Below are 16,738 nucleotides of genomic sequence, written 5' to 3' on the forward strand. Positions count from 1 at the left end.
CTATTTTATATTTTTCCCAAGAAAACATTTATAAATGCTATACAAAATTTAAAAAGGCTATCATCCAAATTAGCATGTGAAATTCTGTATTAGGAAAATTTGCCCCTTATTTGTGCCAGACAATCTTATTAGTGAATGTGCCCACAAGACTGATAGGGGTAAGATAAAACCAGCAAAACTTAAAAAGCTTACAAAGGAGATAGAATAATTACGTCAATTATCACCTCTTAATTTTCCCTTAACTTTTAAAGAGTTTTTCACTTGGTTTCAGTATCATTCTCTTAATTTATATTATTTATTTAAGAAAATAGAATTAATGAATTGTCAAGATGAAAGAAAAAATGTGGAAGTCAATTACATCAAAGACAGAGCTTTCTCTTTCTCTTTCCTGGAAGGAAAAATATAACACTTTTAAATTAGAGCAAAGGAACATCAAGTATTTCTATTATTGTAAGAAGTTACAGTAAAGCATACAGTATAGAGATGAAATATTTTGATGGTAAATAGGCAGTATTGTATCTATCAAAAATTTTTTGAGAGTGCTTAAGTACCACAGAAAAGAGTTACTTAATTCAAAGTTCCAGAAAATTTTACAGTAATTTCCTGGAAGTGACACTGCTTGAGTTGGACAAAGCAAACTTAGAGAGAAAAGGGTTTTGATAAACAGAGAATATATATATAATTGAATGTTATTGGGGGTATGACATAGCCTAAATACAGGTCGTCATCTAGAGCTAGACATGTTCATATAGGAAACTAAGTCATTTTTAAGACCTCCAAGTTCTTGGTCTCTTTCCTCAAAGCCAAGGAGAACAAATGGTGGATCGAGATAGCACAGTAAGTAAAATGTATCGTTAATAAGACAGAGTGAGTCTGTTAAATAAAAATGACTTAAGAGTCTCTTAACTCCTTTTGTGCAGGTATGTGCAACCACAACAGGTAGAATGTCTTTAATGATACGATTGTTAAGGATAGGTTGAAATGAAGTCACCAGAGCTTGAACAGTCACAGTTGAAAGCATAAAATTAACACATTACAATATGATCTTTAAGATTTGAGAGAGGGCCAGGTGCCGTGGCCCACGCCTGTAACCCTAGCTACTCAGTAGGCTGAGACCTGAGGATTAAGTTCAAAGCCAGCCTGGGTACAAAAGGACCTGAGATTCTTATCTCCAGTTAACCTCTAGAAAATGGGAAGTGGGGCTTGGCTCTAGGATAGGGTGATTGCTTTGAGTTGTAGAGCTCAGGTATAGAGCCTAGGCTGAGTTCAAGCCCCATGACCCACACACATAAATAAAAAAAGACTTGAGAGAGGGCTTTGTATATGAAAAGAGGGGGAAATAAGTTATGAGATGACATGTTTTAAAGTTTTTCAGCAACTTAGAATGTCTCCTCATTTACTGTGGTAAGTATTTGAGTGGAAGGTTTTTAAAGCTTGAGAAGTGTGTTTAGAAAGGAAAATAGAAATGCTTAGTAGAGTGGGAACACAAGAGAGAGACCTCTTCTTGGCTAGAAGATGTAGCTTAGAATTCACTCATTAGAGAAAAAGGATATTTTACTTTGTGTATATGTAACTTAAAAAAAAACTGAACCTTCAGGCCAGGAGTGTGTCCTAGTGGTAGAGTACTTGCATAACACGCACAAAGCCTTGGGTTCGATTCCTCAGTATCACATACATAGAAAAAGCTGTAAGTGGAAGTTTCCAAGGACGGTGCATAGGCCCTGAGTTCAAGCCCCAGGACTGGCAAAAAATTATAAAAAGGACAAAAAATTGGACCTTCGACCTTTAATGCAGACTAAAGAGCAATTTGATAATAATTGAGGTAGAGTTGCATTAGAGGATTGGAGTAGGAAGTATGTCTTAGAAGCTAAGAGATGAGTATGCTATGAAAGAGAAATCCTAAGGGAGATTTAGGATTTGAAGATATGTGAAGGTCATTGATGAATGCTGTTGTATGAATATTTGTGTCTTTTACATCCCCAAAGTGATATTAAGAGATGAGTCCTTTAATAATCTGCCCTCATTAATGGAATGACTCAACTCATAGAAGAGAGACCCTAGAGAGTGTGTTGACCCTATATTTCATGTTGAGACACCGTTAGATGTTACTCAAGAAGCAGATAGTTATTACTATACATTCAATTGTTAGATTCCTTGATCTTCAATCCTACATCATATACAACTGTAAGGCATAGATTCTTGTTACTCATAAATGACCAAGTCTTTTTTGTTGTTGTTATAGTACTCTGACTAAAACAATGAGCTTGAAAAAATGTCTTATTTTAATATTAGGAATAGGAGTGACATACAAAGCATTGAGAAAAGGATGGGAATTGAGAGAGAGGGAGAGGGAGAGGGAGAGAGAGTGTGTGTGTGTGTGTGTACGTATGTACGTACATACATATACTTAATGTAGTCTAATAAAGCTTAATGATAAACAGTGATAGTCTGTTTTCAGTTGGATTTCATATTTTCCTGTTTTGTAGTGGGTGTATTATGAATTTTTTAATAGTAAAAACATACTTTTAGATTTGTAGAACTTTTGGGGGGGGTTGTGGGGCTTGAACGATTTGTAGTATATGTTGTAGAGTATATGGTGCATACAGTAGTCAGACACACAGATTGCCACTGATGTTTAGGAGAATTTGTGGGGGAAACAGTGGATTAATAAGAAAGAGTAGTGGTGGCCTCCTGTTGGAAAAAGAAATTGACAAAATATACATTGTAAGCAAGTTTAAATTCTGCCAGAAGAGCAAAGCACTTTTTATCTTGAACAAAAAATGAAATTGTGTTATAGGTGACAATGTAAATGATGTCTTTGTCTTGGCTTTCTGTTTCTGATAGGGAGGTGAGATTGATGACTAGCATGAACTATGTAATAATAGCAAGACAAGTTAGAAAGCAGTTTATTCTTCCAGGAAAGTAAACTTAAATGAATTCAGAATTCTTTTATTGATTTGAAGTTAAAACTCATGTAATTCTTTTATTTTTATGTCCAAATAGTAACATTTGATTTGACCATATGATTTGGGTGTATCTCAGGTAGAGGTTATAAATATCTATGTTTAAATTTTAAGATCATCTCAGCAAAGTAACCTATCCCTGAAGTATGCTGTTTTCTTCTTGTTAGAAAGGTTTATTCTTCTGCACTGTCTTTTCCTCATTATTCAACACCACATAGTTGTCATCTGTAATTTTTATTTTTTGCTAGTTCTGGGGCTTGAACTCAGGGCCTCACACTTTCCTAGGTTTTTCTCAAGGCCTGTACTCTACCAATTGACCCACGGCCCCACTTCCAGCTTTTTGTGTGTATTTGATACTAAGGAATGCATGCCAGGCAAGCACATCTACCACCAGGCCACCCTCCTGGCCCCCATCTGCAATTTTACAACTTTGTTTTGTAACCACATCCTTAATGAGCTCAAAATGTATTTATTTCAGTCATCAAAGTACATGTTCAATAAGCCAGAACAAAAAGAACTCTGAACAAGTTACTTTGTAACTTAATTTTCTGTTACATGAACACAATTTGAATTAAGCCATTAAAACTTGCCTTCCAGAAACTAGTTAAAGTATTAAATTTTGGGGCATTGATTTTAAGTTCTCTGTTTATCCATTAAATTTGAGTGATTTGTGGTTCTATGTTTGAAATTGTTTCTTGAGATTTTTGTTAGAAGTTGATGTTTTAATTGTTTTAAGGAAAATTTAGTTTGTTAAAGTTAGAGCCAAATCAGAGCTCTGTAGACCCTTTATTAGTTTTTTTTCAGAACAGTAAAGCCAGATGTAAACATAATTTATAGATGTTCACCTGCAAATATTGTTGATATTTGTGTTCTATCTGTTTTGTTTAACGTGTGTGTGTGGGGGGGGGGGGCTTGAACTCGGCCCCGGGCACTGTCCCTAAGCTCTTCAGCTCAAGGCTAGCACTAGCACTCTACCACTTTAGTCCTACTGCACAACTTCCAGTTTTCTGGTGGTTAATTGGAGGTAAGAGTCTCAGACTTTACTCCAGTCTTCCTTTGAACTACAATCCTCAGATTTCAGCCTCCTGAGTAGCTAGTATTACAGGTGTGAGCCACTGGCACCCAGCTTGCTAACTTTTTTTTTTTTTTTTAAAGAAACGTTGCTGTTCTAAAATTGGAACTAATTTTAGACTTAATAAGAAGCTAGGAATTATAAGATCTAATAGCATACTGGAAGGCATGATCATTGGGGCCATCACCTTTATTATATTAAAAGCTTTTGAAAAAAATAAGTGATCTCACTGTAAATGTTTTAAAAGCACATAAAAATTAATAGTATGTGGCCTTTGAGTATAGCAATGGAATAAGCAAATTCTTAGACAAAGACAAGTTTCGTTGGTTCTACTCATTCTAACCATGTATTCTTGAAAATACCACTGTATTTTCAGGATAATATATGTATATATATTATTTCTAGATAGGATTTTTTGACATTAAGGATAATATTGAGATAATACTGTAATTTTGCCAGTTTGAGGCTTTCTTTAACTCTGGGCCTGGACACTATATTTGAGATTTCTCAAGGGTAGTGCTCTAGCACTTGAGCCACACCACCATATTTGGCTTTATTTGTGTGTGATATCCAGGAATAGATTACAGGGCTTTGTGCACGCTAGGAAGGCATCTACCACTAGGCCCCTTACTTGGTCTTTGGTATGAAACAGTATAAGCAGGGAATAAAGTAATCACAAAAATGAAGCTTGTGTAGTGTTTAACCTTCATTTTAAATACCTCAAAATGGAATTCACAGGGTCTAGGAGCATGGCCTGCTGATCAAATGCCTTCCTAGCATGCACAGAGCCCTGGGTTTGATTATGCATGCACAGAAGAGGCTGGAAGTGGTACTGTGGCTTAAGTGGTAGAGCACTAATCTAGAGAAAGCCCAAAGACAATACCCAGGCCCTCAATTCAAGCCCTAAGATTGGCAAAAAAAAGAAAAAGAAAAAAAAGATGCAGTGTTCATGTGATACCATGGTTTCTTGCGTAACTTAACATAAAATAGTATAGCATTTGTATACAACTACCTACCGTAAATCATCTCTAGATTACTTATTTCTGTCCTAATATGAATGTCATTTAAGTAGTAAAGTGCTTATACATGTTTAGTGCAGGCACACTTATTTTTCAAATGTTTTTAGTCTACATTTAGAAAACTAAATTTATTATGTTACATTTTTGTAGTTAAGCAAATTAAGTGAAGAAATTGACTTTTATTTATGCAAGTTTAAAGAACTTGAGTTGAACAAATGTCTTAAAGCCTTCATTTTACTATTCAGCAGTTACCTGGTGTTCTCACGTGTGCCAGACATTTTTCTGAAATTTTTTTGTGGTCTGCTATAGTTCTTCCTACACACAAATCAACAATTTCTATCTCTTGTTTTCATTGTAACCACCTTCTGCTCAATATATACTGTTCTATCAAGGTTGAAATGTCTAACTTGGGCCCATGTAATAACAGATTCTCCTGGTACTCACTTCTGTAATACCCTTTATTAATTTACATTACCTGTCACATTGCTTCATCCTCCCACTTTTGTACACCTCATTCTGAACTAAACTTCAGGTTAGCAGTTCCTTGAATTATTCCTGTTATTTCATATTCTGATGTCTTTGATCATACTTTTGTCTAGTTTCTAGATGGACTGTTTGTTTTTTCTTACCTTTTTTTGTTGTTGTTTGTACTGGGACCTGAATTCAGAGCCTCTTGTTTTCACCCAGTTTTTTTGCTCACTGCTGGTACTCTACTACTTGAAATATATTTTCAGTACACCCAGAAATACATTTTCAGTAGAACATGTTTCTTGGCCTTTTCTACTTGTTACTTTTTGATACAGCTTCCCCCGTGCATCTCCATAGCTGGCCTTGGACAGCAATCCTCTTTCCCATATTTACTATATACAGCATTACAGACATGTAACTTTTTGCTTAGGTGGGCTGTCTGTCTTGCTATTTTTTTTCCTAGGCTGACTTCAAATCCTGATCTTCCCAATCTCGAGTCGTTTATAGTACAGGTGTGTACCATCACACCATACTTGGGTTCAAATTGTCCTGTAGGTCTCTATATGAGAGCCTCTGTAGGGGGATGGCATAGTGGCTTATAACTAATTGTAGCTACTCGTAAGGCAGGTAGTGGTAGGATTGTGGTTTGAAAGCCTAATGTGAACTTCAGTGATGGATGTGGTGGCATGTGCATGTCCTCTTAGCTGGATTGGGAAGTCTGAGTTGAACCTGGGTCACAATCAGGGCAAAACCATGAGATTGCCTAATAATATTTTGGGAAATAGGCATAACACACATTAATTTTCTTTATCTATTTTATTTCAAGGGTTCTGATGACTGTCTTGTGAAAATCTGGGCAACCGATGATGGGAGGTTATTAGCTACTTTAAGAGGACATGCTGCTGAAATATCAGACATGGCAGTGAACTATGAGAATACTATGATAGCAGCTGGGAGTTGTGACAAAATGATTCGTGTCTGGTGTCTTCGAACCTGTGCACCTTTAGCTGTTCTTCAGGGGCATAGTGCATCTATTACATCACTACAGGTAATTGTTTCAATCCTTATAGTGTTTTAAGGTGTTGCTTTTATAATCTAGAATATTAAAAAAATTAGTATTTTTGGCTTTACAAATTATATAGTCTTAAAATACAGTACTCATACTTCGAGTGTGTTTTTTTAATGTTAATTACTTTTAGTATGGTAAACAGTAGGTTTTATTATCTGGAACATTTCACTCTTATAAAGATTTATTTTTTCCCCTTGTGATTTTTTTTTTTTAGTTTTCGCCATTGTGCAGTGGTTCAAAGAGATATCTATCTTCTACTGGAGCAGATGGCACTATTTGTTTTTGGCTGTGGGATGCTGGAACACTTAAAATAAAGTCAGTTGCTATTTTATTTCATGTGTTTAATGATTAGAATTGCAAAAATAAATGAAATTAAGAATAAATTAATTTATTTTTTAAGTAAATTCTTTTTGTTCTCTTTACTGACCTCTTTTAGTGCTCCCCTTTTTTCATGCTTCACAGGAAATTTTCTTACATTAACTTACATGCTTTTTTCTCTTATCTTTGCCCTAGCTCTGTTCTTTTCTTTTAGAAATAGCTATTATCATTTTCTGTGTGTCCTGTAGTTTTGTTTGAATAGATTTTTTGGTGCTATTATACCTAAGTTATGAATTTCATTATCTGGAGGAATTTTAGTTGTTTTGTTTTTTTTTTTGTAGATCTAGAGAAAAAGGTAAAACAGAAGCCATAGATCAATATAGATATGTACACACATAGATGTGGGTACCTATTAAAATCTTGAGTTTATCAAAAGTTGGCTGGACAAGTGATAAAAGTCTAAATTGCCTTCCTGTAACTAAAGGAATTTTTCTTATCCTGACAGTATTTTCTTTTATTGTTTTGTGTACCATGTTTTTTAAGTAGATGAAGTCAGGTAAGACAGTGCTATATTTGGCCTGTAGGTAACATCTGAACAGGGAAGTACTGTACCTAGTGATTTCAGAGTTTAAATAGACATTTCTTTTTCTACTCTGAGTAGAAAGTTAATCAGGTTAGAAGGTATACCTCAGTACTTGTTTATATTTGTTAGCCCAAGTTGAGTTACTTAACAACATATGTACATATCTGCAATTTCCATAATGCTGTTTACACAGTTGCTTCCAATGGGCAGCTCATGTATCTTGAACTTGGTGTACAAATATTCCTGAAGAGTAGTTCTTAAAGCAGGGGCATTCGAGAACTACTACAGTAGCTTAATGCCATTATAAAAGTATCTTTTATTTCAAAAGATGTAAATACTATGTATTTTGGATTGGGACATGTAAATTCAGGACCTGGGCACTATTTTATGCGGAGTTCTTTAAAAAAAATACTGATTTATTTTTTTGTTTAGCACAAGGCCTGAGCCACACCTTGACTTCTGGGGTTTGGGTATTAATCAGATTGGATAGGCTTCTAACAGTGATTCTCACATCTCAGCCTGCTGAATAGCTAGAATTACAGTTGTGAACCATTAGCACTTGTTTTTTTAATTTCTCTTAACAAACACTTTTATCATAAAAGCTGGGAAATTTGCTTGTGGTATGGATTGAAGCTGACCATTTTTATCTCCTTGTGAGCCTTGATGGCCTTGTGTTTTTTCCTATTTTCTGAAAGTGATTTAGTAATTAGGTTACAAACAAAATGTTTTGCAAAGATTGTCACCTTGTTTGTGCTCCTTGAGGATTACCTTACTCAGTATAATATGTTTCTATACCCTTGAGAAGTTTTTTCATATTCATTAATGGGCTATGTATACTTTATTGAATATTATTATAATATTTATTGGGTGTGTTGGGCACTGTACTGACAACCTTACATGGAATAAACAAATTTAATATTTCCAACAACTCTCAAATGGTTTCTGTTATTATTCCCATTTTTCAGATAAGAGAACTAAGGTACAAAAACATGAACTTGACTAAGATCACATTCTTGATTCATAGAAGGACTGCAGACCTGACTCAGGAGGTCTTGAGTTAAAGACTCCTTTAATAATACTTCTTCAAATGTACATTTAAAAATATTTTTGTACTTGCCTACTTTTTTCCTTATAAACATAAAACCAATGGCAGTTTTGCAGGATTATTTGCATATTTGAAATAAGTTCCAACTAATGGTTACTTGGCTTTAAAGAATATTTCTGCCAAAGTTAACACGAGGTAGAGCTATCGTATTCCATAAGAATGGATGAATGGGCACATTTAGTTCTTTTCATAATTTCACTTTAATTTAGGTGAATTTGCACTTGAATAAAATTTAATCTTGATGCTTACCATTCCTGAATTGTAAGAAAAATATCAGTTTAAATGTTTATGTACAAATGTCTTTTTAAAAACTGTATTGTTACAAAGTATGTTTATTCTTAATAGAAGGATTATTGTTCCTCGTAATATAATTTTTGTGTAAGAAATACTATACTTATACTCCCTCCCCCCCCAAACCATCCCTGTGTTTAAAACTGTGCTGTCTTTGAATGCTGTGGATTGTGAAAGCTATGATATTTCGCTTATGGTTAAAGTCCTAATTATTTTTATACTTTCTTTGCAAATGAAGAAAAACTAGGTGAAAAGTTTACCAGAAGGGGTTAAAATGTAATTATATAGGAACATTATGTATACATTGTTAATGTGTTAGAGCTATTGTCTTAACTGAAATTGAATGTAGTTTTGTTTTAAATATACAACAATCAAAATTAACACAAAAATACTAATAAAAGTAAGCAATGTGAATGTAGTAGAGTATACCTCATTTCTGAAGATCCTTATTTTGAATTAACTTTCCATTTGACATAACATTTTGGCCTTCAGATTTTCACTAGGCTAAGCTAAGGTTCTTTGTTTTTGGCAGACTGTTTTATCACATTAGATAAAAAGAAACTCAATATATAATACAAAGGTGAATGTTAGAAATGACAGTTAATACCTGTTTCTTTAGTGTGTTCTGTTTACAAGTAACTTCTTTATGTATTATATATTTTTATTATGTTATAGGAAAAACCAAGCATGTTAGATTAAAAATAAATAAAACTAGTGTCTAGTGTCATGGTGATTTTGGGATTGTGTCCTATGTGTACATTTCTTTTTTAATCAATAGGCCCTACAAAATCATGTCATATGATATCAAAGTTGTTTACAGGAAGGGAGACATCTGTTGCTTATTATGTTTTTGTGGCTTTTAAAACTGCTTGTTTCTGATTCCTTTAGGTTATTTTTAATGGTCTGTTTTCTTTATTATAGTCCAAGACCTACAAAATTCACAGAACGCCCGCGGCCTGGAGTTCAGATGATCTGTTCTTCTTTTAGTGCTGGTGAGAGTCCCCCAGCCCTAATTTTCCACTTGTCTAATAGAATATATAAAATATGTTGAGGTTTTATTATAAATTACATCCTCATACATACTCTGGAGCTAATTAGTAAATAAGAATGAGAAGTAATCATTTTATTGGAAATAAGGTATTTTCAATTTGGTTGCTATTTCTGTGGATTATTGGAGTTATAGATTCATACATAGGTATTTGTTTTATTCAAGATTATTCTCGCTCTATAAAAAAGTACTGAAAATAAGTCTGGTTCTGGTGCTCACTTCTATTATAGTCAGAAGGCTGAGATCTGAGTCCTTATCTCCAATTAACGACTCAAATCCCCAAAACAGAACTGTGGCTGCAATTGATAGAGCACTAGCCTTCTGTTGAAGAACTGAGTGGCAGCACCCAGACTGAGTTTGAGCCCCACAACCAACAACAACAACAAAAATAAAAATACTAGCAAAGATAATGTTTATGCTTCAAATTGTGTACATCAGCACCTTGAATTGATTGGTTTTTTTTTAAATGATCTCTTAACTATTTGAAGTGGATAAGAAAAATATTGCACAAATGACTAAACCTATTTTTATATGTGTTTATTTTTTCATTGTGATTAATAGAAGGGTTACATTATATTCACCAGATAGAAGGTGCATAACATCACAAACATTGATACCCTTTCTTATGACATGGTCCCCATTTCCCTCCCACCCTCCCCCCGCTTATCTTGATTTCCCTTCTTCTCTATCCAATTTCAAATAATCAATTAAGCACATATAAAATATGTCAGATAACAAGGTGAAATATTGTAACAATATGAGATAACCAAGGGATGGCAAAAGAGATGAGAGATAACATAGTACATTAAGGCCAAAAGTCGGACTAAACCTATTTTTTTACATAGTTCTTCATACCTGTTTCTTTTACCTGTGTTTGAGGAATAATAGTAAACTGAAATGAATTTGCTTTGAAAAGCAAATGCAGAATTTTCTATTTCTGTATCCAGTTTTTGAATACTGACTTTCAGGACTGCTGTCATTAGACCATGTTTTTTGTAGCATTAACACAAACATAGATCTTTTTAATTTATTTTTTTGCCTGTCCTGGGCTTGAGCTTGGGGCCTGAGCACTGACCTTGTACTTTCTCAAGGCTCGAGCTCTACCACTTGAGCCTCAGCACCACTTCCAGCTTTTTTCTATGTGTGTGGTACTGAGGAATCAAACTCCAGTCTTTGTGCATACCACTAGTCCAAACTCCTGACCCCCAAACAGAGCTATTTTAATTTATTCATGATAGGTCAAATTTATGCTCATTCTTTTAAAACATAAGTTGTTTTTTAAGGTTCCAATGAATTGATCATATATAAGAATTTGACACTACCAGGTAGGTATTGCTCTAAAGGAGACTAAAATCGCATTTATAGATGATGATAAGTAGAATGTATGTAAGTCTAAAATGAATTTGGAGGAGAATAGGCTCATTTGATATCTAGGTTTGTACTAACAAGTTAGTAAGGGACCTAGTCTTAAAAGTGTGATAGAATTTTATTAACTAAAATGGGATTAGAGTGCCATCTTTCGGGGGGGGGGTTGCCTAATTTTAACGAGGTAAGATTACAGTTAAGTAATAATAAAATTTCTGAAAATATGAAAAATAGTCAAACCTGTATTATCAAGCTTTTTGGAGTTGTAATTCAATATACGTTTAAGGTAAATATGGTTAAGGGAAAATATTATTAGCATTTGATAATGTGGCTTAAGTGTACTTTTTAGAAAATTTTAAGGTTGTATGTGTGCTATTATTTTTCATAGGTGGAATGTTTCTTGCCACAGGAAGCACAGACCACATTATTAGAGTTTATTTCTTTGGATCAGGTCAGCCAGAGAAAATATCAGAATTGGAGTTTCATACTGTAAGTATTAATGAAAGTAGTTGGGTGAGCATAATTTAAATGAATTTAATCATATATTTGCAGCTACTGATTTTTGTCTATTTAAATGTAGGATAAAGTTGACAGTATCCAGTTTTCCAACACTAGTAACAGGTAAAATACTTACAGTTGCCTCTAATTCCTAGTTAAATTAGAAAATAGAGATAATTCTGTTATAATTTAGGTTGTGTGGGAATTAATGTAATCACATAATGTAAAGCTCCTGACCAAGTAAATGTAGCCTCCATGGAAGCATGTATCTTTATATCTTATTTGTAGTGTTTAATTAAATGCTTTTAATAAAGGAGCTTTTAAAAAGCCTAGGTTTTTTTTTGAAACTATTAATTATATTCAGTTATATTTTTAGGGTACCCTTGTATCTTTTTTGTTTTTTTGTTTTGCCAGTCCTGGAGGTTGAACTCAGGGCCTGAGCAATGTCCTTGGGCTTTCTTAAGGCTAGTGCTTTACTACTTGAACCACAACACCACTTCCAGCTTTTTTTTTCTAGGTATGTGGTACCAAGGAATCGGACCCAGGTCTTTGTGCATGCTAGGCAAGCACTCTACTACTAGGCCAAACTCCCAGCTCCCCTTGTATCATTTTTAAATGTTATTTTTTAGACTTGGTCATAAACCTGGATATATTTTTACAGAGTTTTCAGAGGACCTAATGTTTTAGAAATTCTTAGAACTACAGAGACTAGTTTGTTTATTGGAATACTATGTTTAAAAGAAAATCTTGGAAACGTGCATTTTCATAATAGAGGTGTAATTTTTCTTGAGTAACTGGGCATCTTTTAATGCAGGTTTGTAAGTGGTAGTCGTGATGGGACAGCACGTATTTGGCAGTTTAAGCGAAGAGAATGGAAGAGCATTTTGTTGGATATGACTACTCGTCCAGCAGGGTAAATGATCAAATTTCAAACTTAAATGAGATTATTTTGTGTATTATATGACAGATTGAAGTGGATAAAATCTTAAAATTGCTTCATACCATGTATAACTTACTTTTATGAAATAATTCGAAGTGCTATTGGAGATGGTGTTAATTTTTATTCATTGGCATATATGAAGAAACCTGTGCATTCGCTTGTTTCTTAAGCACAAGTTGCTTTACAGGAATAATATTTTGTTTTCCCTGTATTGGTGTTTTGTTGTCTTAGATGAGAGCACAGCAGCTGGTGTATGACAGCAGTAGCAGAAGTGAGAGGGCCATGTCAGAGTGCTATAGATTCAGTGAACCTGGATAATTTACAGTAGTGATGGTTGCCCCAGGTCATCTTTCCTAATGGCTTTCCAGTGCTAAACTAATGAAAGTCCTTGATTTTGTGACACATTGTAGTAGCTTTTACCACCATTCTGTGTTTGTTAAAAGTTTGTTTCAGTTATTGCCAATTGCTAGTTATCCATAAATGCAGGTATTGTATTTCTTACTTTCAGCCAAAGTCTTCAAGGAATAGAAGATAAAATCACAAAAATGAAAGTGACTATGGTAGCTTGGGATCGACATGACAGCACAGTTATAACTGCAGTCAATAATATGACCCTGAAAGTTTGGAATTCTTACACTGGTCAGCTTATTCATGTTCTCATGGTAAGGGGAAAAGACAACTACTGATTTTGTTTATGTTTATATAACTGAAACTGATGATAAATTATTTTCATTGAGAAATACAGTCTTTTATGTTAGGTAAAAGCCCCTCCTTACTAAGCTAAAAGGCTCTGGGGTTAATGGAAATAATTTTGAAAGGCAGTTTAAACAGTTTGACTTGGGTTGTAGTTAACTTTTCTTATTTTGGTATCTAGTGATATAGTCATGTTTCATTAAATGACATTGATACTGTGGACACTATAACTAGTCCATCTCATTTTTTGTATATTGATATGTTTAGTAGTTGTTAGCATTTAAATTTTTAGAAATGTTGCATTGTTGATAACAAGGTTAATTAAATTTTTCCCCTTTTTAATGTTAGTAAATCTTTTAACACTTCAAAAATATTGCAGGGTCATGAAGATGAAGTCTTTGTTCTTGAGCCACATCCATTTGATCCTAGAGTTCTCTTTTCTGCTGGTCACGATGGAAATGTGATAGTGTGGGATCTAGCAAGAGGAGTTAAAGTTCGGTCTTATTTTAACATGGTAATTATGTCATTTTTATTTTATACTTGTTATTTGGGACATTTTCATAAAGATACTCTATATCATAAAGGAAATCCATTTAAAAACAGCTTAGAACATTGTTTTTAATTTAAATTTCTTCCTTTGAATATTCAGAACCTTTAGTGCAATACTGAACTTAATGAACGTTACAATGATTAGAAATTTAGTGGTAACTGGTTCCGTTCTAGTTTACTTTTAGCCTTGAGACACTGACCATAAATTCACAAGTTTGAACTACAATGTTTAGAGGAAAAAGTATTTCAAAAACCACGTGGCTAAGTTGTTTTTTTTATGGCATTTCTCTAATAGTTTCCCAGAGCAACACAACTGTATTCAAATACATTGGTTTTAAAGTGAAAGCTCATGCCTGGTGCTGGTGGCCATGCCTTGTAATCCTGTCTTCTTAGGAGGCTGAGATCTGAAGATCATGGTTTGAAACTAGCCCTTTAAAGCCAGCAGGGTTAAAGTCCATGAGACTCTTACCTCCAATTAACCACCAGAATACTAGAAGTGGCACTGTGGCTCAAAGTGGTAGAGCGCTAGCCTTGAACAGAAGAGCTTAGGGATAGTGCCCAGGCTCTTGCATTCAAACCCTATAGCTGTCAAAAATAAAGGAGAAAGCTCCCGACTCAGGCAATTCTTACCTTTAATTGATTATTAGCACACTGTGTATTTATTGGGATTATGCTTTTTTGCAAATTTTGCCAAACATTTATTTGTAGTGGTATAAAATCCCATACAGCTTACTCTGTCCTGTTTGCTTTTCTAATCACTACGTGAAATATAAAGGGTTCCTTAAGTACTGTAATTTATATAGCATATATATTTTTATTAAAAATTGCTTCCTAGGAACACTAGTACTTTCAAATAAAAAAAGAAAGAAAAACGGTTCTTCTGTTTCAACATGGTTAGATATTCTAAAATGTAGAAATAAACCAGGCGCTGGTGTCTCAGGCCTGTGATCCTACCTACTTGGATCACATTCAAAGCCAGCGAGGGAAGGAAAGTCAATGAGACTAATAACTAATCACTGCTTAGAAAAAGGCATGAGTAGTGCTGTGGCTCAAGTGGTAGAGCACTAGCCTTAACCCAAGCCCAGATTGAAATATAAAAAGCTTTAAATGTAAATCACTAGACAATAATTTCGAGTCTTGTCATCATTACTTTGCGAGACAAATTATTTCACAAAAGTAGTCATTTATGAGCTAGAGATGTAGCTTAGTGGTAGAATGATTGCCTAATGTTTAAGGCAGTGAATTTGATTCCCAGCATAGTCAGGAAAAAAAAATGTCATTTGTGAAATGTAATGAACGTAATGACTTATTTTAAAAAAACATTGGATATCAGTGGTTCATATCTATAGTCCTTGCTGTATACATAGGGGCAAGCTTCTGAGAATTGTCAAAGCCAGCCTGGGCAGAAAAGTCAGTAAGATTCTTATCTCTAAACACCTAAAAGCCATAAATGGTACTGTGGCTCAAAATAGCAGAACACTCACTAGCCTGGGGCCCAAAAGCTCAGAAACAGTGCCCAGGCCCTGAATTGAAGCCCCAGGACTGAGACATACACACACATAAATTACATGAAAGTGATGCTGTTATATAAGGTCAATAATTAGAATAAATTTTTCCATAGTAATTAATCACAAAAAGTAGCAGTGTCTTTCATTATGGCCATACTTCAGCATAAGAATTCTAAAGTACTTATTTTTCTAGAGTGATACTGTTGGTTATTTGGGCTAAAATTGTTAGTGATAGATGGATTTCCTTTTTGATTGTATAGAGTTGGATTTTTCAAAATCATAAGTGTCCTGTTAAAGATTTTTTTTTCCTCTTCATGTTTTGAATTTGCTTCTTTTGAAAACATATCTATTGAGTAAGGACATCAGTCATTTCTCAGTTCGTCTTTGTAGCTTATAAAAGAAAATAATTGTATTATACACATATTAGTGGCTACAATTTGTAACTTGATATTTCAGAAAGCATTCATATATTGTGTATATGGGGGAAAGTTTTCCCATGATTGAATATTACTTTAAACTGTCAGTTGTAAATGTGGATTTTCCATTTTTAGGTGAGTTGATCACACTACTTAATCTTTTTGAAAGATAAAAAATTGGAACACTTAGAGATTGAACTAATATGCTTATAGTGCATTATAAATTTGTAATGTAGTCACTGTCATAATTAATTTTAAGCCATAATATACTGAACACTTTGAAATTAAGCAGTACTAAATAGGAGTTTGGCCTAGTGGTAGAGTGCTTGCCTAGCATGCACGAAGACCCGGGTTCGATTCCTCGGTACCACATGCATAGAAAAAAAAAGCCGGAAATGGTGCTGAGGCTCAAGTGGTAGAGCTCTAGCCTTGAGAAAGTCCAAGGGTAGTGCTTAGGCCTTGAGCTCAAGCCCAGGACTGGCCAAAAAAAAAAAAAAAATTATTGCTTAATTAGGTGAGCTATTCCTGTTCCTGTGGATAAAACATAGAAAACTCATTAAGGGGTAGTATATATATATAATCATGTAATTAGTAAAAGTGGACAATATCTACAGATCCTTTTAAACTGGGAGAAACAAAACATAAACAAAGATTAGAAAAATAGCATTCAACAAAATCCTGCATTTGAAAAGCAGAAAATGAACTCTGTCATTCAAGATGGGTCTTTTAATGTTTTGAATGATTTTAAATGATTCCTGATTTTTTAAAAAAATGATTCCTGATTTTCTTTGTTTCCAAAATACTTCCAACATTGTCATTTGGGTCTCATAAAA

At 34.1% G+C, this 16,738-nt stretch overlaps 1 protein-coding gene across 1 annotated transcript in view; it reads left to right on the plus strand.

Moving 5' to 3' along the window:
- The window catches only part of Phip (PHIP subunit of CUL4-Ring ligase complex), a 99,100-nt gene that overhangs the window by 26,648 nt on the left and 55,714 nt on the right, over positions 1–16,738 (plus strand). Inside the window, exons 8-15 of the mRNA XM_090338536.1 lie at positions 6,349–6,570; positions 6,806–6,906; positions 9,810–9,880; positions 11,690–11,790; positions 11,882–11,922; positions 12,614–12,712; positions 13,248–13,401; positions 13,812–13,946. Of these exons, the coding sequence (XP_090194662.1) occupies positions 6,349–6,570; positions 6,806–6,906; positions 9,810–9,880; positions 11,690–11,790; positions 11,882–11,922; positions 12,614–12,712; positions 13,248–13,401; positions 13,812–13,946 (924 nt within the window). The remainder of the gene's footprint in view (positions 1–6,348; positions 6,571–6,805; positions 6,907–9,809; positions 9,881–11,689; positions 11,791–11,881; positions 11,923–12,613; positions 12,713–13,247; positions 13,402–13,811; positions 13,947–16,738) is intronic.

The sequence above is a fragment of the Megascapheus bottae genome, chromosome 8, assembly GCF_031878675.1.
Source record: "Megascapheus bottae isolate mThoBot1 chromosome 8, mThoBot2.hap1, whole genome shotgun sequence".
Lineage (NCBI taxonomy): Eukaryota > Metazoa > Chordata > Mammalia > Rodentia > Geomyidae > Megascapheus > Megascapheus bottae.